Source organism: Lepidochelys kempii, chromosome 2 (assembly GCF_965140265.1).
Source record: "Lepidochelys kempii isolate rLepKem1 chromosome 2, rLepKem1.hap2, whole genome shotgun sequence".
NCBI classification, from domain to species: Eukaryota; Metazoa; Chordata; order Testudines; family Cheloniidae; genus Lepidochelys; species Lepidochelys kempii.
The window spans coordinates 14,214,610-14,239,830 of NC_133257.1; the positions used below are offsets into that span (position 1 = coordinate 14,214,610).

At 39.8% G+C, this 25,221-nt stretch overlaps 1 protein-coding gene across 1 annotated transcript in view; it reads right to left on the minus strand.

Annotated features, from left to right (window-relative positions):
• Positions 1 to 25,221, minus strand: part of KHDRBS3 (KH RNA binding domain containing, signal transduction associated 3) — a 193,332-nt gene that overhangs the window by 90,390 nt on the left and 77,721 nt on the right. The window contains exons 3-4 of the mRNA XM_073330059.1: positions 23,334 to 23,450; positions 19,998 to 20,144 (exon numbers count right to left, since the gene is read on the minus strand). Of these exons, the coding sequence (XP_073186160.1) occupies positions 19,998 to 20,144; positions 23,334 to 23,450 (264 nt within the window). The remainder of the gene's footprint in view (positions 1 to 19,997; positions 20,145 to 23,333; positions 23,451 to 25,221) is intronic.

Sequence of the window (25,221 nt, forward strand, 5' to 3'; positions counted from 1 at the left end):
AATGACCTGCCCCAGTAGCTGAATTCCATCTTTAAGTTCTGATTCTATGAATTTCTCTCACATATAGGAGTAATTTTATCCAAATAAACATACTGAGTGCTGAAAATATTTTCAATTGAAAAATCTAAAATAGACTTGTATAAGTAAACTGAGGACACACTAGATTTATTTGCTTTCCTCGATAGAGCTACTCATAAGTAAACTGAAGAATTCATAAAGAGTTATTTATACAGAGTTAGTAGAATACTTCTCAAACACATGCAGACCTTGAAATACCATAAGGTATCCTTCAAATCCGGTGCGCTATATAGGAATGAAACAGATGTTGTGAGCTAATGCGAAGTCAGAGCTGAATTTCTTTATCATCAAATTCCATTCAGTATAAATGAGCCAAGGATTGCAGTTTTAGTGTAAAGCAAGAAAAAAAGATTGTATTCAAAACAAACAGGCTCCTCCATGTACCAGTAATAAGCGCTGGTTCTCACATCATTTCACTCTTGTTAGTTCAACAACTACATTGTCTCTACTCCTTTTCACCAAAGTGGAAGACTTTTATTCAAACACTGCCAATAGTTACAATTCTAATGAAGGAAGAAAGGAAAATCTATCAATGTGAATGCGACCAAAGAAATATCAAATGTTGCCTTATGTACTTTACTATGAAGCACAGAAACTGAACAAACAAAAGGGTTAATGCCACTCTAAGAACACTGGCACCCATCTGTCAGATGTTGTGCCTCCTCTCAATTGTAAGGTGTTTTTCTTTTAACAAAAAAACAAAAGCAGCCTTGGGTTTTCCCTCATACTTCGTTCCAAGTCTTTTGGTTGAAACACAGATTCTAAACAGCGATGTTACCAGTTAAGCATCTTTGTACACCTTTGGGATGTTAATTCAGAGAGGATAGGTTGCAGTTCACTCTCCATTCAGGCAGAAAGGCTGCAGCAACCAATCAGTAAGTAAGGCTAGGTCTACACTAGAGAGCTTACAGCGACACAGCTGTACTGATGCAATAACATCTCTCGCGTAGCAGCTCTATGCTGACAGGAGAGAGCTCTCCTTTTTGTGCCCTTCTATAGATGCCTTCTGTGACAGTTTTATTTCCAGGACCTTGTTCTTTCTAAAGCAACTGCTTCAGTAAACTGTTAATACTTTAAACTTGTGTAAGCAGCAAAGATTTTACTGCAATAAGATCTTAGATTAATACCCACATGTCAGTTATTTCCATGGGGGGAGGGATATTTCATTCTGATTGACATACAGTACAGAAAGGCAATTCGAACATAACATGTCTATTTCTGCACCTGATGTATGACAAGTCATGATGGATGGGAATTGTATATAGGAATCCCTTAGCTACAAAATACCAAATTATAAACAAGGTGTACAATGAAGAACATTCAAGAAGCACTAGATGAGCACAATAAGTAGGATGCATTGGCCAAAGCCCCCCCACTAAGGAAAGCAGAGGTGACTAGTCTGCAGAGTTTTGATAAGGCATATATGGATGCCCTATATAACTCCTATCCATATGCATGTCTGCACCAGAAATTGTCAAAGCTCCAGACAAAACAGCTTTGACTCCTAAGGGATGGAGTGGATTAGATTTTTGGTAAGTTTCTTTCCTATATCTTTATTTACTAGGCTGGAGCAGACCTGATCCAGTAGACCCTGATCTGGATTCTTCAATTAAAACTAACAGACATTCTGATTTATGAATTGCAGCCATTAAAATTTTGGCGAATAGCATGCTTTTCCAGTGACATTTGGGAGATGGTTAGAAGGTACACATGAATATCTTCCGTTTAGCCTGGAAAGAAGAAGGGAGTGGGGGGCATTTCAGATTGCTTTCATCTCTAAGATGACACTGACTGTCAGCCAGATACTTTTGAGAAAAGTTTTAAGTTGGTGAACTTCCCCGCCTGGGAGACTGGCATCCCTTATGAATGTTGCCCATTCTAGTTATCTTATCTCCATTCTTCTAAGCAGTTTGACATATTATAACCATGGAGGAAAGTACTGGACAACATCCTAAGGAGGCTGACCTTCTTGGGGTCTCTCTTCACAGAAAAGCAAGACAACTGAATTGTAGCCTGGCCCAGGAGACTTGAGTATGCTGGCATCTCTCTCTCTCTCTCTCTCTCAGGTATTAATCTGACATTTTTAGGGACTTGGGGAACCAAAAGGACCACAAGCATATTAGAAATGTTGAGATTTTGGAGCAAAAACGTAAGTATTTCTATCTTTTATGGGCAAATACCGTATTATCTTGGAGATCAATAGACGTTAGATTCTATCAATAACCCAGGATTACCTAGTTTACAATTATTAATAAAATATTTTATTAAGCACGATCCACCTGGAAAAATGTTCATGGTGTTGAACAATCATAAAAACAATTGGTCATTCATTAATAAAAACACCCTGACCTCAAAGTTACAAACAAGGTGGATAAATAAAACACACTGATATTTTACTATTTAAAAAAAACTACAGTTTTCATTTGCAAATTAGATCCATAAATCCAGTATGAATTGTATCCCTCCTCACATCTTCCAGACAATACAATTATAATTGTCTGTCTGTCTCTGTCTGATTTAGACACTAATTGCTGATCCTATCCCTTGTACATAAGATATTGTATTTTGGACTATGAGATTAGGTATGCCAGATTTCTGGATAGAGGGGAAGACCTGTACAAAGCATGCCGTAACTCATGTGAAATATTGATATCACCATCTGTCCACTTTTATTTATACCTAGCATTTCCAATACTATGACAGACCTCCTCCAACAGGGATGGGCTGGTGAATTTGGTGTCAGCCAATCAGAAGAATTCATAGGGATTTATTTCAGAGGCCACAGTGGGAGAAGAACAGAATTTCATAATAGATTCTTCCTCTAAACACTTGAAAAAGGGAAATGAATATACAAAAGCTTTGACTCAGAGGACATGTCCTTTCTGCCACTGTTACAGGTGGAAACCTTGTTTTCAGACCTCCAAGTTATCAGATCCTTTCACAGCATCTAAATACACAGATGGTTGTATTCAAAATACATTCAACGGAGAGAGTGCATAGCTTTGTGTTGATGTAAATGTTTTGGATGATGGTGAGCTACTATCGCAGAAGCTGTATAAGCTTGGACTCCTTTAAAAAAATTGGAGCACGGTCAGACAGGAAAAGAAGTTATTTAGCAGGCCTTGATTTTTCAGCCTCCTGGGAATAGGATCTCAAAACTCTCTCTCTCTCAATGGAAGTCTAATAAAACACAAAAGGACTTATAACCATATGAAGGAAACAGTACACATGAAGATGTACCTTGTGAAGACAGGCATTTTGACAGGCAGGCATCCATGATGGAGATCCTTCTACTCTTTAGTAAGACCTATCGAACTTGTTCCAAGCAAGTTTGTTCTCTAGGATTTAGCCATGGAGCTTCCAGACCATTAACACTCAACTATTTACAATAAAATACCAGAATACAGTCAACTGAGAGTACTTGCAAAAGCAAAGAGAGGAGTTCCAATGACCATCACAGGCCGTAAGAAGGAACTGAGGGGGCTCAGAGTCAGCTGGGCCTTTTATGTGGATGCCAGTGGCATGCAGCAGCAGAAGGTGCCCTAGCTGCCCCAACAGGTATCGCTGAGGGAAAATTTGCAGTGACTGTGAAGGGGGGCACATGTTCACCAGGAGCGGTCTGCACATGTACACTCACTCAAAGAAGAACTTTCAGTTTATGCTGCAAATAGAAAATAAAAAGTATAGGTAATATTTTTGTTCCAATGAAACTAAACGGTACAAGAATGACCTCTCTGCTCTGACAACCATGCTGCCCCCAAATATCTGTTTGCTTTGGTAGGAAGAACAGTTAGTTCTGCAAGTTGTGGTTAAATAATTTATCTTAGGAGCTTTCTTCTTCAAAAATCCTGTTCACTTCTTGTTTTATCAAACTCTTCAGTGGGTTGTATTTAAAAATTACCTTGTCTACCAGAATGCTTTCTTTCCTCTTCTAGAAAAATAAAAAACAGTAAGAATAGGCTCTGCTCTTTCCTGCTGGTTAATACAGTAAATTATTGACTGCTTGGACAATTTCTTTTTCTCAAACGAATTTCTGTATCTGTAATCATGGGAGTTCTGTACTAGATGTAGATCTTGAACATCTAAGACTGACCTGTTCTCTTGGAATTTCTAATGAACGTTTTTCCTGAAGGAACTGTCCCCTAGAGGTATTTAGCTTCTGAGTGAAAGGCTCACCAAATAGTCTGAACATATCTAATATGAAAATACTTTTGAATCAAGGATCTGAAATCAAGTTTTGATCAAATTTAATATTAATTCTCCTCTAGACATAGTTTCTCTTCATAGAGCATTTCTAGTGTCTCTAGAACTGTCAGTCATTTTTGGTGTTGTGTTGAAGACCATTGAATCAAATCAGAGAAGAGAATGAGTTACTCCTTAAATACCCATCTATACTGTGCAGAAAGAAAAATTGTGTTACTGGGATTTCCAATTTGGGATACATATGCAGGAGATCTTATGCAGAAATGGTATTGCACACAATACAAGGTAACTCTTTTGGATCTCATTATGACAGATAAAGATGAATTAATCACTAGAGGAGAAGTTGGTGGTGGTTGCGTAGGGACCAGTGATCATTAACAGATTACATCAATATAGGCAAAAAGAGGACAGTCATAACCAGTAATTGTATCTAGGGGGAGGGGTGAGAGAGAGTCTGTATGCCTATGTTCATCCTTTTTACAAAACTATAATGGATTTTGTACAAAGTATGCCTTGTGAGGTATTGTTTGAAACTCATGATGTGCTCATTATTATTGTCCTGGTAAAATATGTATGGCAACATTATATGTAAAGTTATAAGATACTACTGTATAAACACTGAGACATATTCCAAGTTTAGAAAAGCAGGCACAAACTGGTTCCTCAAAGACAAAAGGCAAACTGACACCTCAGCCAGGTGTCAACAAAATCAAATGGACTATCACATGGTTAAGTGACCACTCTTTGGCAGGAAAAAGGATACCAGCAAGAAATTTACATGTTGGCAAACAGCTAGAAGTTCCCATCCCACAGACTTTTTGTCTCCTGAACCCAGGGCTTGGTAACGAGTCTGTACACAGACACAAGTGTCTGTTGTAAAAATTTTGAGGTCCATGGCATGGAGTATGCTCACCTCGGGCAGCTCGGCTCCCTGTCCCTGCTGTTGCTGGCTAAGGGGAGGCATGGCCAGGCAACTCTGCAGGCAAGCACGCATGCATGTTGCCAGATTAGTCTGCTGCAGGCACCGCTCCCCCGCAGCTCCCGGCCAATGGGCTGGGAGCCGCAGAGTCAACGCATGGGGAGTGGGGACAGAGTCAGTGTCATTAGTTGCTGGGCAGAGTCAGGCAGGACAGCACGAGGGAGCGAGGGAAAAAGGCAGGAAACGGGCCGGGAGGTGGCATGCGGCTCCATTGGCCACTGATAGCATGAGGGGGCATGCTGCCTCTGTCCCCCCCGCTCCAAGCACTGACGCCATGACCAATGGGAGCTGCGGGGGGGGAGGGAGGAGGGGGGCCTGCACCTGCAGATGGAAGCAGTGTGCCTGCAGAGTTGCCTGGCTGCACCTTGCCTCCACCAGCAGGGACGTGGAGCTGCCTGAGGTGCTAGAAGGTGAAGAAGAAAGAGGTTCTTTCGAGCTGTTGGCATTGCAGGTCTCTGTAATGAAATAGGTCCCTACACAATTATCTGCTTTTACCCACTGTCGCATGTTGGTAGGCTATGTAGAACAGGGCCACCTCAGCGGGAGCACCAGGGGGCATTAAACCTGATGGGAGCATAATCCCAGACACACAGGGTTAGAATGCCCACAGCCCCATCCCTTCAGGGTAGTAGCCATGCTCCTCACCTTCTGCATCTGAGCAGCAGGCAGGCCATGACCCTGCCTCCTCCTCAGCCCCTTGTGTGCCCAAGGAGACCCAGCCCAGCAAGCCCCCCCTGTCAGCAGAGTGTGGAGTGTTGGAAAGTGGAGCAGGAACTGCATCATCGTAGGACGGTCTTAGTGATGGTGCTTCGGAGTCCCTGAGAGGCTAGGTTTGTATTCTTGGCACTGCCTCTGCTATGGATTTCTTGTGTGACCTTGGGCAAGGCCTCATCCCTGTGACAGCTGGGGAACTAACAACCCCCCATTGTGCAGTAATGAGGGCCATAAAGAAATATTTAGAAAGAGAATGAAAGTCTGATGCTAAAAAGAGATTCAAAAGGTGGGGAAGGAGAGGAGAATTTCTGGTACCTTCCCCTCCTCCTCCCCCTCCCCACAGCTAAGCATCCATGCAGGGCCCGGGTGCAATCTGGCCCATAGTTTTTATTAATGAACTGCTACTGCTGTACAGATCACAGAACTTTGATTTTCTGTGAACCCTGTAAAAAGTAGTTATTTTTTAAAAGTATTCATAATTCAAAAGAATTTCCTCCATATTTAATAAAGTGTAAACACAGTTTTTAGTAATTGCAAACCCAATAAAATGCAGTGGGGGTACCTTTTATTTTGTATGATGTTTTGATACCAACCTAAGGTGACCAGACAGCAAATCAGGACCGGGGGGGAGGGGGGGAGGGCAGGGGAAGAGACGGATAACAGGAACCTATATAAGAAAAAGACCAAAAAATCAGGAATATCCCTATAAAATCAGGACATCTGGTCACCCTATACCAACCAAACCCAAGGACACAGTTATAGCAGGCTTTAATCTATTGATCTACCTACCTACATATCCACAACAATAATTCGGGACACATAACATTTCTGAATGCCATCAACTTCAGTTAAAGTTAGTTAGCCCAGTCCTGAAAGGTCCTCAGTATCTTGAACTCACAGTGCAGTCAATGGCTGTTGAGGGCCCTCAGAAGCTCATAGCAGCTGCTCAGCACCTTGCAGTATCAGGGCTTCATTCTCTTTCCAAACATCTTCCTAGGTACTTATACTGAACTCAGTAACACAGTATTTGAGTGCCTCAGACAATGAATTTAGCCTCATGCAACATTTTTGAGGTCTCCCTGTGTCTGCCTATACATATGCTATTATAGCCCAAATCTATAGCAAGGAGCAGCCCTGGCAACGACTTACATGGCACTGTTTCTCATTTTCAATCTAAGTTTCTCTCATTGTCTCTGGAACCTCTGATTCAACCCCCCCCCCACTTTATTTATTTATTGGTTACTTATCCATTAGTGCTATAGTACAGAAGCAGGACAGAACTAAAGCTAAAGAAATGCATTTATAATGAATTCCCAGCACCTGTAGATTTCCACTTAACTTGATGGGATATTTTCCTTACATTATGAAAGTAACTATTCCACAGTAAAGGCCAAAATCTGCCCTTCAAGTTGTGTGTAGGCAGAATTGTACTTCAGCAACAGCTGTATGAAAAGGATGACTGTAATAAAGAATAAATACAGAACACTGGGAAAGCCTGATTAACATTATGTTAAACTGTTTCATATTGAGATGACAGAAGACATGGGAATAGGGCACCCATTTCTGATGCCTGTTTCCTGTATGTATGTATGTACGTACGTACGTACTATGTTAGGTCAGTTAATCCCACCACCACAAGCGTTCCCTTCTTAGGGTCTTTTACTAATATGGTACTTCCTGATCATAGCTTGTGAATACGGATCTACATTACATGAAATTGGTTCTGCCTTTTCTTAGTGGAATCCAAATATTTTTATTTAACTCCTCAATTTCTCTTTTGCTTCCCCTAACCCAGAGGATCATTACATTTTTAAAAATATATTTTAACAAACAGTGATGTCACCAAAAAAAAAAAGTTATATTGAAAATGGGTTGCCAAACCCTAGGAAGAGCTGTCAAAATACTTAAAATATTTGGAAAGAGTTCATGAAGTTTGGTGGGCTGCTTGAGCCCCTGCAAGAAATTGTTCTCAAGGGACCAATCATGCAAAACTCCCCAAAAGGAATTTAAGAACAGGCCCTAATTATTAAGCCCTCAGTAACAAAGTATGTAGCATTCTTTATAGACATCTGAAAATATCCCGTGAAAAGCTGTTGAAATAAATTTTCAAGCCATATTTTCAGGATGCTGTTTTTCTTGTAGCTCCTACAATTTTTTTCACCATTGTTCAAATTTATGCTATTACAGTTTTCTAGTAAATTTAATATACTGATCCTACAGCCACTGAAGTCAGTGAGTTTTGCCCTTAACAGCAATGGATGCAGGATCAGGCCTTTCACTGAATGTATCTGAACTGAGTTTCTGTGTGGGTTTTTTTTTTTTGAAAGTATAACTTAAAAACAACACTTGATATGAACATTTATGTCCAAGAACAATAAAAAGGTGGTGACAACAATGCACTGGATATATGGTTTTAGGATAAATATTTATTTAAATACCCCCATCCTACAAAAAAATGACTTTCATTTTTTAAACAAAGCCCATACTGGACTTCACAGAAAATAGACTATGTACTGATAGAATAATAATAATAATAATAATAATAATAATAAAAGATTTAAAATGGGGGTATTCCATGTTTTTGCCTCACCATGTCAGACTGATCTTTATCTTGAAAGTTACTGAATTAAAATTCCCATACTACATGTGGCAGTAGCAACATGATAGAGTTTTGCTTCACTGATTAGAATAAAGTGAAATAGGTTACTGTAGAATCTTGACACAAAAAAAGAAGAGGCTTTGTTATCCAATCAGACAAAGCATTAGTGTGATGTTGCACCCTATAATGCTTTACAGAATATGCTTATAAATGTAAGTATGACACAAGTTTTATGCTAGATATGCCATGTAACATATCTTTGCAAAGGTTACATTCTACTGCATGTATTCGTCCTATTCGTATACATGTATTATTTTTATATCTGAACTTATGCGCGTTGGCTCTATGCTTGTATTTAAAGTGTTTGCTGTAGAAAGCACCTAAGGCAGATTTGGTCAACATAACGTGAAGGGGTTATTCAAGTAAATGGAAGTACGTAGCTAACAATGGACCTTGACAGACACCAATCCACATCTGAGCTTTCCTGGGAACGTTCGGGCTAACAAGTGGGCAATGGCGTCGACCTGTTGAGAACTGAGTCATGCATGGACATGTGACTCCAAAACTCCATCTTGTAGCTGTAATGCTACACAGGGGGGAGGGCGGCGGGGGGAGGGAGGAGGAGAGAAGAGGTTTCCACTCACACAAGAGAGAGACTATATAAGCCCCTGGAAACCCCTCCATTTTGTCTTCAGCTGGCTCAAGAGATAGCCTCTCCACCCCAAAGAGATGCCTGAAAGAAACTGGAACAAAGGACAGTAATTACAGAGGTGTGAGTGATCGCTGGACCCAGACTAGGAGGAAATCTAGTCTGTAAAAGAAGCTTATTGGAACATCTCTGAGGGTGAGATTTACCTGCATTTAGTGTTTTACTATAGTAGGCTTAGACTTCTGTGTTTTTCTGTTATTTTGCTTGGTAATTTACTTTGTTCTGTCTGTCAGTCATTACTTGGAACCACTTAAATCCTACTTTTTATATTTAAAAACATCACTTTTTACTTATTAAGTCAGAGCAAGTATTAATACTTGGAGCAAACAGCTGCGCATCTCTATCAGTGTTATAGAGGGCAAACAATGTATGAGTTTATCCTGTATAAGCTTTATACAGAGTAAAACGGATTTATTTCAGGTTTGGATCCCATTGGGAACTGGGTATCTGGGTGCTGGAGACAGGAGCACTTCTTAAGCGTTTTTTCCAGGTAAGCCTGCAGCTTTTGGGGGGACGTGGTTCAGACCTGGGTCTGTGTTTGTAGCAGGCTAGTGTGTCTGGCACAACCAGGCAAGGTACTGAAGGCCCAAGCTGCTAGGGAAAATGGGCTCAGTAGTAGTCCCAGCACACCAGGTGGCCATTCCCAAGGGGGTTTGTGTGACCTGACCCATCACAGTTAGCTATGTTCAAATCAACGTTGAGAGAGTTTTTCCCCCCTCATTCCAGTGGGGAAAAGAACCTGCACAACATGGCGCTGAAAAAAAAAATCATTCAACCCAGCTTGGGAAAAGAATATTTTATGTTCCAAAGACCCAAAGATTGTTTTATGGAGTGCCCAAAGTGTGGCCAAGTAATGAAACTGCTCAAGTCAACTGTAGCTCGCAACCATGCTGAGAAGTGGTGCAAAAAAAATGTCCAAGACTTCAAACACCATGAGTGTAGAGAAGCAAATTCACTCAGGAGGCCACATCAAAAAGAGATAGAGAGGTAAAGTCAATGACTGACTTTAACCAGAATGTCAAAGATGCACAGAATGATCTTTGCCTTGCCTACAGTTTAGCAAAAGCCAAATTGCCATTTAGAGCAGGTAGCATCTTCAAAGAAATTGCCAAAAAAATTGACCCAAAATGTTCTCCTTTTCAAAGACTGCACTGCAGTGCCAGAACTGTAGCAAGAAACACTGACGATTTAGGTGACTACCTTTACGGTGAAACTGAAAGCAGCAGTAAATGCTCCATTTGTTAACTTAATGTGTGATGAGAGTATCACAGAATCTCAGGGTTGGAAGGGACCTCAGGAGGTCATCCAGTCCAACCCCCTGCTCAAAGCAGGACCAATCCCCAATTTTTGGCCCAGATCCCTAAATGCCCCCCCTTCAAGGACTGAACTCACAACCCTGGATTTAGCAGGCCAATGCTCAAACCACTGAGCTATCCCCCCACCCAGTACTGACCACAGTGACAAGAGTCAGCTTATTATGTACCGTTACTTTGTGAATGTTGACACAAGTGAAATTCGCTTCAAGTTTATGAGCTTAATTGAAATAGCTGAACGATGTAATGCTGAAAATCTGAATGCAGCCATTGTTCGCAGTTTGGAAAAGGACCAAAACAAGTATCCCGTGGATAAAATTATGGGATTTACATCGGAAGGGACATCTGTAATACTAGCCCAACGTGAAAGTGTTTCAAAGTGACTGAAAGATCGTTATGGTGATTTATTCATCCAGCATTGTATGACCCATCACCAAGCCTTAATGGATAGAGATGCTGAATCAGTCATACCTGACTTTGTGGAAGATATGATCAAAGCGACAGAGATATTTCAGGTTTCAGAGTAACAGCTGTGTTAGTCTGTTTTCACTAAAAGAAAAGGAGTACTTGTGGCACCTTGGAGACTAACCAATTTATTTGAGCATAAGCTTTCGTGAGCTACAGCTCACTTCATGAGTTTATAAGCTCACGAAAGCTTATGCTCAAATAAATTGGTTAGTCTCTAAGGTGCCACAAGTACTCCTTTTCTTTTTACAGATATTTCAGTAGGGCTGTGAGAAAAAAGGAGTTTAGACAGATCTGTGAGCTGAATGAAGAATATTCAAATCTGGTTAGCTAAAAAAAATTCACAAGTTAAGTTTGGCTGCCTGAGTTGAGAGGTTTGAGCTACTGAAGGATTCTCTAGTGCAATACTTGGCAAGAGCGTCATTTGGGAACGCCAATTGGGTCGCCAAATTATAGAACACATTGCCAGAATATCTATGACACTATGTCATTAAGTCTGGTAATTTTGTCAAGTGTCCATCATGCAACAGGGTGGTGCTGACCCCTGCCTGAACCCCAGCTGGCAATGATTCTTAAAGAGAAGAAAAATGATAAAAATGAGGAACAGACTCCCCAAATGATCTCTCCCTTCATCTCTACTCATGGCATCACCACCACCACCTAAGGACAAGGAAATCAATACTAAACCAAACGAGGGATCCTGGCTGAAAGGATTCCAGCCAATAAGACTGTTTAGCATGTGGTGAGAGAAATCTTTGATTTGAATTCACTTGCGTGTTAAGTTAGGCTTTTAGTGTGTGTTCTGGGACTGGGATTTGCTGGTGCTGCTCTGCAATGTAGTTCATGGCTGGCTGGCTAGCTAGCTAAAATACTTCTACAGTATAGCTGGAGGTGATTTACATGCTGTGTGTGGGCAGACCAGGAGCAATTACTCTCACAGCAAAGCCCTGTAAATGGCACCCCAGGTAGGAGAATTGAGGGGACACAGCTGTCCATCTGTCGTGTGTGTGTGTGTGTGTACGTGTGTGTGTGTGTGTGTACACACACAGTACTCCAAAAGGGATAATTCTTCAAACGGAGGAAAATTCTGTGCGAATTGGGAGGGAAGGTGTAAACAGAAATGTAAAATTAAAATATGAAGTTCTTTAACAAGTTTATCAGGTGGCCAAAAAGCTGATTCCACAATCAAAAATGAGACCAACTTTGGCTAAAAGTCCAGCCCAGTTCAGTAATGAAATGAATTAGAAATCAAAAGAATACTGTATAACAAGTGGGTGAAAAGGGGAAACAGAACAATCAAAATCTGCAGTTAGAAAATTGATAAGGGAAGCTAAAGACATCAGGGAAAAATCCATGGGTCGCAGAGCTAAGAACAATCAGGACCACTTTTTAAAGTATACTGGGAATAAAGAAATCCTAGCAATGGTATAGGCTCATTACTAGATAGAGATGGTAAAATTGTTCATAATGATGAAGAAAGGTAGAAAGTATTTAATTTCAAGTGTTCAGATAACCTGCTGACATGGATAATTGTTGGCCGATTAGCCTGAAATCAATCATGAACAAAATGGAGAAGCGGATATGGGATTCAGTTGATAAACAACAGGACTATAAGTAATGCCAGCAAAGTTTTATGGACAGATTTCAAAGAATAAAATTGGGTTTGTCTGATAAGATTACGTTTGGTTGATGATTATTACAGATATGCAGTTCAGTTTATAGTACCGCACAATATTCAGGTTAAAATACTAGTACTACACATTATCAATAAAGCACACTAAAACGGTTCAAGATAGATTTAGAACTGACAGATCTCACAGTAGTCAATGGAGAACCATCATCAAATGGGAATGTTTCTAGTGGGGTTCTGTTGGGATCGGTACTAGGTCCAACGCTATTAAAATTTTTCATCAGTAGTAAAATAAATATAAAACTACTGTTGATAAAAATTGCAGAGGACACAAAGACTTCCCATCGTAAAGTAAGATCTCAATCGCTTGGTAAACTCAGCCATTCAAACAAAAATACATTTTAATATGGCCAAATATAAGAACATAGAATGCAGGCCATAGCTACAGAATGAGGGATTGTATCCTGGAAAGCAGTGACTAAAAAAAGATTTAGGGGTTACAGTGGACAAGCAACTCAACATGCACTCCCAGTGCAATGCTGTGGCAAAAAGGGATAATGTGATCATTGGATGTATAAAAACCGAAGTAGTGAATAGGATTAAGGAAATTCTTTTACCTCTGTATATGAGATTGGTTAGACAATACTGGAATGCTATGTACACAGTTCTGGTTTTATGGATATTGAAAAACTGGAGAGGGTGTAGAAAGTGATTGGGTTGGAGAATTGCCTTACAGTGAGAGGCTTAAAGAACTCAAGCTGTTTAGCTATCAAAAAGATTGAGAGGTGACTTGATTACAGCATAAGTACCCTCACAGGGAGAAAATACAGGATTCTAAAGAGTTCTTTAATCTAGCAAAGAAAAGCTTAACAAGAATCTATAACTGGAAGAGAAGCCAGACAAATTCAAATTAGGCACAGATTTTAAATTAGGGTGATTAATTATTGGAATAAACTAACAAGGCAAATGGTGGAAATCCCCATTTCTTGAGGTCTTCAAATCAAGACCGGATGCCTTTCAGGAAGAAGTTATAGGCTCAATTCAGGTGTAACTGGGAGGGAAGATTGGCCTGCAATAGGCCAGACTCCCTAGATGATCTAATGTTCCCTTTTGGCCTTAATTCAATGAATCTATCTTTTTCTTAGAGTCTTTATTCTGGAAACAAAACAAGAATCATGGGTATATTTGTGTAAGTAGGAAGTTCTCTACAGTCCATTTTAAAAGGCAAATTAAAAGGGTAAGATACTAATCTGTAATCTGCTTGTTTTTAAATTATATTTCACAGGACTTTCTTGGTTCTTGTAGTTTCAAACATGAGAGAAGCTTGAAATTCACATTCTTCATCCACCAAGGCACTGATAGACGAGCATAAGGCTCCCATATGAATCCTTCCAAAATGTCAGTGTCTAAGGTAAAACACAAAAAATGGAAGTGCTAGGGGAGGCAGTAGCTTGTGCCAATGCCACTGCCTCCTAAACAGCTTTCTGTCAGTTCTTGAAAGTGCAGTCAGAAAGGTGAATTGAAATCTTCAAAGAAGCAGAATTACAGGTATATACATTTTATTTTATTTTTAATAAGATACCGTCTGCACCATAAATTACTCCTGGAGAGTAGACATCTCAAATGATACCTCAAAATATAAAGCATGATTAATAGTGCAGTTGGCAGAGAGAATGAAGGGCAATACCTTATATTATGCAACAAAGACTGAGAAGAATCCTCCTGCGAGCAACAGTAATACAAAAAATGAAATAGTAAATGTTATCTGGGCAAGTAAAGAGTATCAGGTTTCCTTTCTGCCTGACAGACAAGAAGAAATGCTTGGAGTGGGCTAAGTGATAACAGGCACAAAGATACTGCCCTCCCAGTCCGGGTGGAGGGAGATCAGACAGTTGAGTGGGAAAGAAGAAAAAAAGAAGATCTCCGCTGCGAAGAGAAGGGGAACGAGAAGATGTGAGTAGTGCAGAAGCAGGAGAAAATGCAATCCGTACAACAGACCAAAGCCTCAAGTCAGAGGGGAATGAATTAGGCCTTCATTTCAGCCACAAAGACTATTTCTGGGGAGAAAGGGTTGGAACTGTGGAGACGTATGCTGCTGATTATGCCTAGGGCTGAACATAATCTTAAAAGTGTTCTCTGCTAATGCTTGGATCATGGAGTTATGATGACTTGAGAGGAGAGAGAGAGGTTGGGCTTGGAGTTTTCAGTACTAGTCAGTTTATTGTGGGTTGGCTGCCTTTCAAGTGTCTACTTAGCAACTTCTAGAGCCTTGCAAACTTAGCAGCAGCAGCTGTAGTTGTTGCAAGCCAGAGTTTGATTTGATTTTAAGAAAGAATAATGTTTGCAAGCTACAGGTTATAACCAGAGTGTCGGAGTGCAATTATTTTTCCTGAAAGACAAGTGATAGCTCAGTTTGCCAGGAAAGCCACACCAGGCTTCGTAGCAAATAAACCACAATTAGGTTACCCACTGCTACTGAAAAAAAAACCCTAGCTTGACTGGATTTTAGGAGGTGGACAGCTTCTCTCTTGTGCTACACAAAATGAATACTCCATTTTAAAAATGTAGGTTTTTAGTCCTTCTGGTAGATTCCTTTTGAAAAGCTAAGAGATCTTAAGACAACATGGGCTTAACCCTGGATCTAACAAAAGGTCATTTTGTACTACCTGAACTCAACACAGGCAAGGTTCCATCCCATCTCTTACAATCTGCTATGAAAAAAAGTAAACCATGTAATTAGGGAGGAAAGGAGAAAGGTTGCTCTGGTTCTCAGTCTTCATCTTTCCACACTCAGCAGGATAGGATCAGCCACTGCTGAGCTGAGAATCATATCAGTCTCATCTCTTATGGTGCTAGTAGAATCACAGAACAACTTCTCCACTGAGGTTAATTTATGCCTTTGCTCCAGCTGTACCAGAGGAAATACCTTCATTGCCAGTGGATGGAGACAGTGTTTCTGATCAAGCAGTCTTCTGTTGGTGCCAGGTCAGGTAGCTTCTTGTTCATTAGATTAGTCAATAATATCTCCTCCATCTTCTCCCACTACTCCATCATTACCTGATTCAAGAAACAGGGTTTATCATCTGTTGACTAAATGTAATTGTGTTTGGATTAGTGGCAATCCAAAATACCTTGTGAGTATGGCCTACTGCAGGACTTTCCGACACAGGATGTTATGATCTGCTGCCTTCTTATCTAGAAGATGATGCTCAGGTTGTCCATTTAGACACGAGATCTGATTAGGATAGCATAACTGATTGCTCTCATCTCTGGAATATTCAAGAGTAGCTGTTCTTGGAGACAGCAAACTCTCTAAGTGAAAGTTCTGCTGTGTGGTATTCCATTCATCCAAGATTTGACGCAAGTTTAGTTTAGTGTTTAGACACTATGGTGATAAGATACTTTATAAATACCTACAGATAAATCCAAGTGATTCCTTTCATACTGGTGTGCCTGATCGGCCAGCCATCAAGATAGGAAACCATGTGTACTCCCAGCCCATGCAGACAGGCTCCCATTACTGCTAAGAATTTCACAAGTATACACAATGCTATTGTAGAGCTACTGAGGTATAGTCCTTTAGACAGTCTGAACTTTTGGAGTCTCCAGATGCAGAATCTCTAACATACTGGAAGTCAGCCAGCGTTCAAAGAGTGTCTCTCACCTTAGAAACATATGGAAGGGCACGCACAGGAAGGTACTGCCAACCAAGAGGAACAGATGCTCCAAGAAGTACCCCACATTTAGAGCATCAAACTGTCACCAGTTATTGCTATAGATATACAGACATATGCTAGGCAAGGTATAGGTATGGAGTAAGGCACTAACGCAAAAACCAATAGTTTAGCTAAACTAACTGAGGCCTAAGGTCTAAAGATTTGACATAATAAGCTAACCAGTAAGTGACCCTATATCATAAGTTGTCACAAGATAGAGTGCTGCATTAAGTAACTGATCCTAAACTGCTGACAGGTAACCACAACATACCTGTTTGGAACAGCTTTTAATATTTTAAAATCAGAAGCATCAGCAGATAATGCCATGGTAACGAAACATATATGCTAATAAGCTTAAGGTAAATGGCCTAGTAACCTATTGGAGAAGAGTATCCAAACATTAGTAGGGTGAGGATGCATAGGTAAGGAAAAGAGGTTGAAATCCCTATTGCATATGCCTGAGGAATAGGGAGTGTTGTCATAACCTATTATAAAGTTAGTACTCTACCTGTGCACCCCAGATAGATTTCCAGGAACCTACAAGTCCAAGGACAACTTGTGAATCATCTCACCTACTATTGGGCTCCCCACAAAGAATGGTGAGAGTACATGAATGCTGAATTCTGTATTATCTATTTTGCTGGGTTGTAGTGTTTGTGATATTGCTCATTGTGCTAATAAAATTATTACAAAAATCAGAAATGGTCTTCCCTTCCCTAAGTGTGAGTCTCTCTGATACACCGTGGCCCTCAATCTAATTTTGTAGATGATCTAGAGGCAGCTGACCAGCGCAATAACACATCATGTTAAATTGTAAATTCTAAATAATACCTAACCAATAGATCAGGCAACAAAAGTAAACTGGAAACTATATGATGTTCCACACACCCAATGACATCCACGCTGCATCCAGGCCTTACATGACAAAACACAAAATCTCCTCCACACCAGAGGCACTTGAAGGTATGGATCCGCTGCTGAGTTGCACCAATTTCAAAGACACTGAATTTTCATTTCTTTTTGCACATGGTGCCTCCTCCAAAGTATGTCACCAACATACTGTTACCCAGGGTTTTCAGAACCCAAAGCAGTAGAAACTTCACTGTTTCACTCCAGGTGGTGTCAGGAATAAATCAATGGGAACACAGCGCTTCCAGATGATGAAAAATTGATACAAGTGTGCTCTGATCTAAAACTACTATTTATTAGATTTAAGCACAAGAAATAAGTTTAGAACATCCCAAGCAATTACACAGAATCTGAGATGGTACTGAGTAGTTAACAGCAGGTCCGCAATGGTTGGTCGCTTCCCCACCAGGGAGTACGGTGTCAGGAAAGTCTCTCAGGATAGCTTCAGAGAGCTCACTCTAAAGTACACTCTATTATCTAGTCTTCTGATAACTAATTTTTACAAATCACATACCTCATAGTGACCCGTACTGGTTCATCAGTTCTCCTAACTTTAAGATTGTTAGGAATGTTTTGTTAAGTAGTTTGTTAGTCATAATAAGCTTCTATATCAAAGGCGCCTGAACTCAAGGACCCCATCCACTTATTCTATTTCAGTCTCAACATGTTCAATCTCCTCCCATTCTGATTAGCCAAAACTGCAACCCTGCAGATACTTTTGACCTGGCCTCTAGAAGCCCTGCTTGTTCAAATTAATTCTTAACTATGTAGTGTTCCATATTTCATTAATTCATGGTGGCTGAATACACACAATAAGGTTCCAATTAGCTTGATCAAATTCTGGGGTAACAAAACCACTCCATTCTGGAGCAACAGTACAACCTCCCCAACCCGAGGCACCACCAGTGTCTCTCTTGACATTTAAGATGTTCACTCTGCTCCAGGTAATGGTATTCTGCTGTGGCTCTAAGTGGGCACTGGAATTTGTGCTTGTACCCCAGAGTCCAGAAGAGAGAGAACTACTGAGCTATACAGACCTGCTTGAATGACTCCTTTCGAGCTTCATAATCAAATATTAAACATAACATCCACCAGAAGCCAACTTTTGTCAGAGTATTTCATCAACTTCGACAAGCAAAGAGCTTATCTCCACTATGTGGTGAGTCACTCACATTGTAAAGTTTGTCTTCTACATGCACCACAGAGCACTAACACTCTCTATGCACTTTATATACACAATTTTAGTAGCACCCCTGTCATAACAGGATTAAAAATAAAAGACATCATGTAGGTGTATCAAACTTCAGTGCTGAGGACTGAAAGTGGGAGCAAACTCTGTTTCAGCTTCACTTAAGAACAAAATCAAATACATAACAATGCAACGAAGACTCTCAGTGATGACAAATAAAATAAGTAAGGTCCCATAGCTCACACTTGGAAAAAAAATCCAAGAGTAAGAATGCTGTGTGGGTAGTATCTTTAAAGAAGGCTCTTTATCTAGTAAGATCTGATTTAAGAGTTCAGTGTTTTCCTGCAACAGCTCAGGTACTCTCTAACACAACACAATCTGTACCAAAGAAAACATCACCTGAATTAACATCTTAGCATGCAAGTAAAGGGGAGGAACTGATTTTTCAAATATTTTGTCTTATAATTATTTGTAAACTTAAAGTTCATGCATACGTTTATGGAAAGCCATTATAGCTTAAAGATAATTTCATCTGGCAAAACAACAACGTTTAGATAAATAACCCTCTTATTATCTAGCTATTACTATCTATGGCCTTTTACTTATAACTGTTAATATTGTACCTTTATTTGCAGATAAGGTAACCATGGCTAATTTGCCTTCACTCAGTTGTCATTTGAAATTGGAGATTTATTTATTTTGTAATGGTTCCTACTTTTTGAATTGCAATGCAAATTTCCTCATATTTGCCTCTTACCCCAACCTAACAGCAAGCAAAAGCATGGGTCTGCATATTGCCCACTCTTTCTAAGGACTTCCTTAACAGCCTACATGAAGAAACCCAAGTTACCAGGGACATCTGAATTGCCTTGTGTTTTACTACTAAGAAACCAAAAGTTGCTTTAAAGCTATATTGCCACACCTGAATATAAAACTGGTTTAAAAATCAATTCAATTGCTACCTAATTTGTTTTGACAATGTATTTTTGATAATGAGCTAACTCCAAATTATATTCAGTTTTAAAACAGAAGTGGCTAAATCAAAAATATAATTAGGATGAGTTATTGGGAAACAGGCATATCACCAGTAATAAATAACTTAGCTCACATATAACGATTTTCATCCATACATCTAAGAGTGCTTTCCAAAGGAAGGTATCTGTCCCCATTTTACAGATGGGGAAACTGAGACATGGTGAGCTGGTGTGACTTGACCAAAGTCACACAGCACATTAATGTCAGAGCCAGGAATAGAATCCGGGTTTCCTAATTCCCAGTCCAGTGTCCTACCCACAAATAATCATGCTGCCTTCCTATTAATATACACATATTAAAATGTTTTACTTTACATGGGAATATCACAATTTAAATATTTTCATTCACATCTAGTGCAAATGATCTCTCAGATGAGTTATAGTACACATCCCTCAAAACCTAAGAGAGGGTTAGGTTAGATTATACATTAAACAGCAGTGTAAGATTACAATACTAACAGGGATAAGGAACTTCTTGATTTCTTCCAAAGCATGCCCCATTCTGGCATATGCCTCTGCTGGTGGGGCAAATACTTCAATTAGAACATGCAGGTCATCATTTAGGTGGAAGTATTTTGCTTCCCCACTTTTTCTCAACTCTTCTTCCTGGGAAGGACAGAAAATTTCACTGTTAAAATGTAATCACAAAAAGAGAAGAAAAAAATGTAAAATGAATGTGTGTTTGAGATGTTTGCCATATACATATAGTTCATATACTTTTTGGATCAAATACTAAATGGAAACATAACTGGAAATTATAAATTAATATTCTCTACTGTACTCCAAGCCAATGAAAACTTTACAATATTGCTATTCTGCCTATCAAAGAATGTTTTATTAAGTATATATTACTCAAGAGAAAATTAGTAGATAAGATCTCTACCCTGAGAGGATGACTGGTTCCTCTAACAGACAGAATTGTTTCCATTGTTTTGCCTTGATTAAAATAAACTCTCAGTATTTGTGAGCAGCGTGAAAAATATCTTTGTTCTATTTACTGTTTCAACATTGGGGGTTTTACTCTATTCATTCCTCTTGCACCAACCTACTTCTAGGCTAGCTGGAGAGAGTGCATAATCTTTATTAAGTGACAGGTTTCAGAGCAGCAGCCGTGTTAGTCTGTATTCGCAAAAAGAAAAAAGGCAGTACTTGTGGCACCTTAGAGACTAAAATTTATTTGAGCATAAGTTTTCGTGAGCTACAACTCACTTCATCGGATGCATGCAGTGGAAAACACAGAGGGGAGATTTATATACATAGAGAACATGCTACCATACACACTGTAAGGAGAGTGATCACTTAAGGTGAGCTATTACCAGCAGGAGAGCAGGGAGGGGGGGGGAACCTTTTGTAGTGATAATCAAGGTGGGCCATTTCCAGCAGTTGACAAGAACGTCTGAGGAACAGTGGTGGGTGGGGGGGTTGATTATCACTACAAAATGTTCCCCCGCCCCTGCTCTACTGCTGGTAATGGCTCACCTTAAGTGATCACTCTCCTTACAGTGTGTATGGTAACACCCATTGTTTCATGTGCTGTATGTACATAAATCTCCCCACTGTATTTTCCACTGAATGCATCTGATGAAGTGAGCTGTAGCTCACGAAAGCTTATGCTCAAATAAATCTGTTAGTCTCTAAGGTGCCACAAGTACTCCTTTTCTTTTTATTAAGTGAATGAGCACTCAGTTCAATCTGTGTGCGCTCAGATTTCTGGAAACAGAAATTTCTGGAAATGCTTAGAGGCTTAAAGGAGGTCATCAATTTAAAAATCATACTTATGCCTGAAATGTGTTTTGATGACTTTTTAATAAGCATTGGAAAAACAACTGTGTTTTAAAATCCCAACACAAAAAGCACTGCTAACAGCCTAAGCATGGTTCCGTTGTGCTATTAGACAAGCTGTAGAAGAGTATGCTAATCTAAGTACTAATATAATTTGATTTGAATTTTTTTCTGTCAATTATCTGAGGCTCTAAAAAGTATGCTATTCCTGACATTTATTCTATTTAAGTAAGAAACTAATAGTGCTCTAACATCTCTTTTAATGGGTCCAAAAATAGTAGTATTAATTACAGATTAAAGTTTTCTTATTTGTTCCTTCTCTGTCATAATTATGAGTTAAAGTTATGACAATCAGTTCTAGCTTATTGTAGGTAATCTTTGTTGTCGTCAAATGTACACAATATATGAATATTGCAAAATTGGTTGGAAAAGCAAAGTAATCTGATTAGTTGATAGAGCGTTCAGAGCAGGAAAATTAACACATCGTAATTAGTTGGCTGAATCTTGTCAGCCTTAACCATCATCTTGTCAATACAAATGATGAAAGGACCACAAAAATAGAAAGTAAAAACCTCCCTCAATGACTATAATGTTCTAGCTAGGAAGGTTTTTGTTTTGTTTTTTCAAAAGCTCCTCTTCAGCTCATTTAACAAATCAGACTTCTCAAAGTGCTGAAGAAAATTTCTGCTTAAGAGTAATTTAGCATGGTCCAAAGAGTACAGGTGAGAGCACCATGAATTAAATTAAAAACTGAAAAAATTAAGCTGGATATCACAAACTTAACAGAGAATGATCAAACTGTATAATAATCTCCCTTGGGAAACAGCACAAGCTCTTGAATAATTTAAGAGAACATACCACTGGAAAACATGATAGTGAATAATCCTGCATGACACTATATGACTTAGAAGAAGAAAGATGGAAAATATCTAGGATTCTTTGAGTGGTAGCAGGTTCAGAGTACAAAACAAAAGGGATTTAATCAGCCTAATTTTAACATAGTTATGTAGATTTCAACAATTTGTTTAAAATCTATATGAGCAAACTTTGCTTATTGTGAGAGCCCATATGCTAGATTTCATCCCTAGGAAATTTGTTGGCGAAAGGATTTAAAAACCTAATAAGTGGAACTGATAACAGTAGTGTGCACAGCGCTTGGATGTATTGGATCAAGGGTGGGCAGACTTTTTGGGTCGAGGGCCACATCAGGGAATAGAAATTGTATGGTGGGCCATGAATGCTCACAAAATTGGGGTTGGGGTGTGGGAGGGGGTGCGGGCTCTGGGGTGGGGGCTGAGGATGAGGAGTTTGGAGAGTAGGAGGGTGCTCTGGACTGGGACTGAGGGCGATCAGGGCAGGGGTGTGGGAAGGGGTGGGGCTGGGCATGAGAAATTTGGGGTGCAGTTTGGTGGTGTAGTTGACATCACCATCTACCTACACACTTCTGATGCCCATCATCATGGTATCTGTAATTATTTTCTTGGGAGGCACTTCATCACAATATGCCAGTGGTCTAAATTTTTCTCCCTGCATTCTTTGAGACAGTTTGGTTTTAAATAACTTCATCCTTTTCTCTCCTACTATTACATTTGTTTAACTTGAAATAAATATTTCAAAATGCCTTTGAATGGCTATTCATGTTACAAGTTTTAGGTCTGTCTGCCATTAAATGATTTCCTCAGACATTTAACATTCTGGAAAGTTCATGACTTACATCTCAATATTGAGATGTGTTTCGCAGTGGGCAGACCCACAAGCCCATGCTGAGCCCCACTGACTTCACTATCTTCACATGTTTAGGGGTTTGCTTGCGTAGAGTTCACTGCAAAATCGGAGGACTCATATGGAAAAACAGACCACATCTGAATCTGGCCCACACATGCTTTGTTTTATATTCATTTTCTAGTTCTTCTGGGCTTTTCCCACTTTCGCAAAAACTGTGCTGGGAAGACTAAAGGAAGCCACATATCATGGATGTCCTATGCACTAAAATGTTTCAGCTACTTGATTTACCTTGGATTTGTCCCTCATGGAACCTTTTCCCAATATAGACATTTTTGTCAATGTTTCTTCCTGTAAACGTTTCAGTGAATTGCCACGTGGACCCAAAAGTTTTCCCACAAAGTTGAACTGTAAGGAAACAACAAAAACGCAATAAAAATATTGTAACACTGAGGAACTGTCATGTAGAATTGCAACAAGGTATGAAAGATGTTGCTTAATGTAGCTGCAAACAAAAAAAAATTGATTAGGTCACAACTTTTATAGCCATTAAACAAACATATGTGGAATAGATACCACCACTTCAGTGACTTCTCCCATTGTACAGAAACCTACAAACATCAATACACAAAACACTTTCAAATCCTATGAAGAGAACTCAATTCACGTTCAACTATATTGTTTTAGATTTAGGACAGACAGAAAAAGATGCCAACCCTTAAGCCCGAAGTACCTCTGGGCACTGTCTAAAAGCCCAGTTCAATATAAAAATAAATTCAGAAGCTAACTCAACCGTATAAAGAAGCAACCAATCAAGTCTTTTTATTTCTTAAAAGAACAGGTAGCTCATGCTCCTTAAAAATTATCTGTGAAGGAATATGCCCCCTGAACCCCACCCTCAAAAACCCTCCGTAAGAAGATAAGCACTTATGATTAAGGCTGCCAGTTTGTCATGGAGGTCACAGATTCTGTGACTTTCCACGACTTCTGTAGTGGCCAGTGCGCCTGGCTCAGGGGCAGCTCGGGCAGCCCCTGCGCCAATTGCACGGGCCGCTGGGGTAGCCTCGGGCTCCCACACACTCCCCTCCCCAGCAGCAGAGTTTGGATGTGGGAGGGGGAAGGGGATTGGGGCACGGGACGGGATGAGGTGGGCTCCGGGCGGCGCTTACCTGGGGGGGGCTCCCCGGAAGCGGCAACATCCCCCTCACTCAGATGCTAGGCGGAGGCACGGCTACGCAGCTTTGTGGGTTGGCTCCGGCTTGCGGGCAGCCCCCTGCAAGTTTTAGTCACTGGTATTTTTAGTATAAGTCATGGACAGGTCAAAACTGGTGAATTTTTGTTTCCTGCCCATGATCTGGGGTGACTTACTACAAATACATATGACTAAAATGTAGCCTTACTTATGATCGACAGATTTAAGCTATAATCAGACCAAGGTCAGAAACCATTTCCAAAGATCAAGGAGCTGTTGTTATGGAGGACATCCTATCGGCAGATCCTACTTGTTGACACCAAGGAGCTCAAGCACCTAGGTTGATCTCAACTGTGATTTGTCAGAAAAAGAAAGGAAATTCAATAGCATATTGATAAAAAATTCCTATATTTTCTATATGCCTGAGTGTCTGCCTGGAGAGGTAATACGGAAAGGTAATTTACTGTAGGGGTTATTTTATCAGACACTGACCATGATCCTTTTTTGATCCTGTGATTAACAAGAATTAGAACATCAGTTTTAACAGAAAGATTAGAACCTGCAATTGGAGTAGTCAATGAACATTTAAGCATAATATACCAAAACCATTACATCTTTCTTTCAGGAGGGGATCAATCTTAGCTAGATATTAAAGGTGACATAAAATCTTACTAGATTAAACTCTCTGTCTCTAGTCAGGATTTCCACAAAATTCTTTATAAGAGGTTACAAAATTTTCCATAGCCTTAAGCTTCCAGTTTTCTACACATCATATATTTAAACAGAGTGCTAGTTAGTTGATCCCCTCCTTACAGATTTAATGGTTTTGGTTAATCATTATTGCTTACAAATAGAAGCCTTATATGTAAAAAAAAAATCTCCATTTCAGTTTAATGGAACGACAGGTCAATAGTTCAAACCATACCATGTTTCAATGTTTACAAGGCTATTTTTGTAGAAACAGTTAGAAACAGAGCCAGGTAAGCT